General features: G+C 62.2%; 1 protein-coding gene across 7 annotated transcripts in view; it reads left to right on the top strand.

Moving 5' to 3' along the window:
- The first annotated feature begins 955 nt into the window (after positions 1–955).
- The window catches only part of SMG1 (SMG1, nonsense mediated mRNA decay associated PI3K related kinase), a 108,671-nt gene continuing 108,246 nt past the window's right edge, over positions 956–1,380 (top strand). For 5 of the 7 annotated variants that reach the window (XM_023764239.1, XM_023764242.1, XM_023764241.1 and 2 more), the window contains exon 1: positions 959–1,376. In XM_023764239.1, coding sequence (XP_023620007.1) covers positions 1,345–1,376 — 32 coding nt within the window. In that variant the 5' untranslated portion in view covers positions 959–1,344. Of the gene's footprint in view, positions 1,377–1,380 lie in introns of all 7 variants that reach the window. The other 2 variants (XM_023764246.1, XM_023764240.1) reach the window with 2 other exon arrangements.

Here is a 1,380-nt window from a genome sequence, read left to right as displayed (position 1 = left end):
GGACAGATAAGGTTAAGACCCTTTGACTATTCTTCCAAAGGTAACTCCTCAGTTACCTGTTTGATGTGAATCTTTTTTTTTTTTTTTAAATCCTATATGAGCGTTTATTCCAATACTGCTGGCAGTATGGGAGAGCAGCAGGTCATCCACAAAAATCTGCCCTACAGCCCCCCATAAGCCAGCTGCTTATATAGGTTAAGACAAAGATTACATGGGGAAGTAAGGATTGACGTGAATCTTATCCACCTTTACTCTCTGAATCTGCAACCACATTAGGTGCTTTAGTAAAGAAAGTCTTTAGGGGAGACTGTGGGAGGGGTTGCGGAGGGAGAGTTTGACCCTCTTTAGCCAAACCCTTTCTGGTGGCGGAGGTGGGCAAGTGCTAGGGTGAGAGGATGTCAAAGCACAGTTCATGTTGTGAGGACAGGGGTTGGTGGTTGCTCCCCTTTCTCCCTCCATTTAGTTTAGTGCTTACCAATGTGAAGAAATGGTCAAGGTGTCAGGCCTCCAGGGCACACTTCAGGTGGGGGTTGGCTAGGTGGATCTCCACGCCCTTTCTTTTTTATTATTTTTACTTTTCACTGGACAGGGTGGGGAAGGTGAGCGCGCGCGGGCACCCCAGGTCTCGGAGTGGATGCCTGTTGACCGCTGACAGTGGGGCTCTCGAGGGTCAGGTGCCTTCCGGGGCGTGCTGGGAGGGGGTGCGTGCAGGGGTGGCAGACATGCCCTCTCCCAGGAGCCCAAGCTGCGGGCCCAGGGACCTTGGCGAGGTTCGCGGGGAGTGGAGGCGTGCCCCGGGCGCGGGAGGGCGGCCCTCTAGCCACGCCCACCAGGCCCCGCCCCGCCCTCCAGGCCCCGCCCCTGTGCCCTGGCTGGGCGGGCGCCCGCCCCGCCTCCCGCTCCCAGCATGCCGTGCGGCAGCGGCGGGCGGAGTCGGGAGGCGGGGAAGCTGTGCCTGTGTGTGAGCGTGAGGAGCTGCCGCCACCGCCTCCTCCTCGCCGTCCTCCTCCTCCTCTTGGGTCCCGGCGTCGCGGGCCGCGCGCGGGCCTGGAAGAGACGTCGCCTCCCCTTCCTCCGCCTCCCGCTCGCCGCGCCGCTCCCTCCTCCTCCTACTGCGCTGTGGGCTCAGGCGGAACCCGGAACGGCCGTCTGCCTCCCCCGCCCTCCGCCGCCTCCTCCTCCCCGGCTTCCTCCTCATCCCCGGGCCGGAGCAGAGTCTCGGCAGCGATCAGTTCGGGCGGCGACTGGCGCTTCTTCGGGCGGCGGCGCCTGGCCATGTCGTGTCGGGGAAGGTAATGAGCCGCAGAGCCCCAGGGTCTCGGCTGAGCAGCGGCGGCGGCAACCATGTACCCGCGGAGCTGGAATGACTGGCAACCCAGG

Source organism: Myotis lucifugus, unplaced genomic scaffold (assembly GCF_000147115.1).
Source record: "Myotis lucifugus unplaced genomic scaffold, Myoluc2.0 scaffold_324, whole genome shotgun sequence".
Lineage (NCBI taxonomy): Eukaryota > Metazoa > Chordata > Mammalia > Chiroptera > Vespertilionidae > Myotis > Myotis lucifugus.
This window is presented reverse-complemented; position numbering and strand designations above follow the sequence as displayed.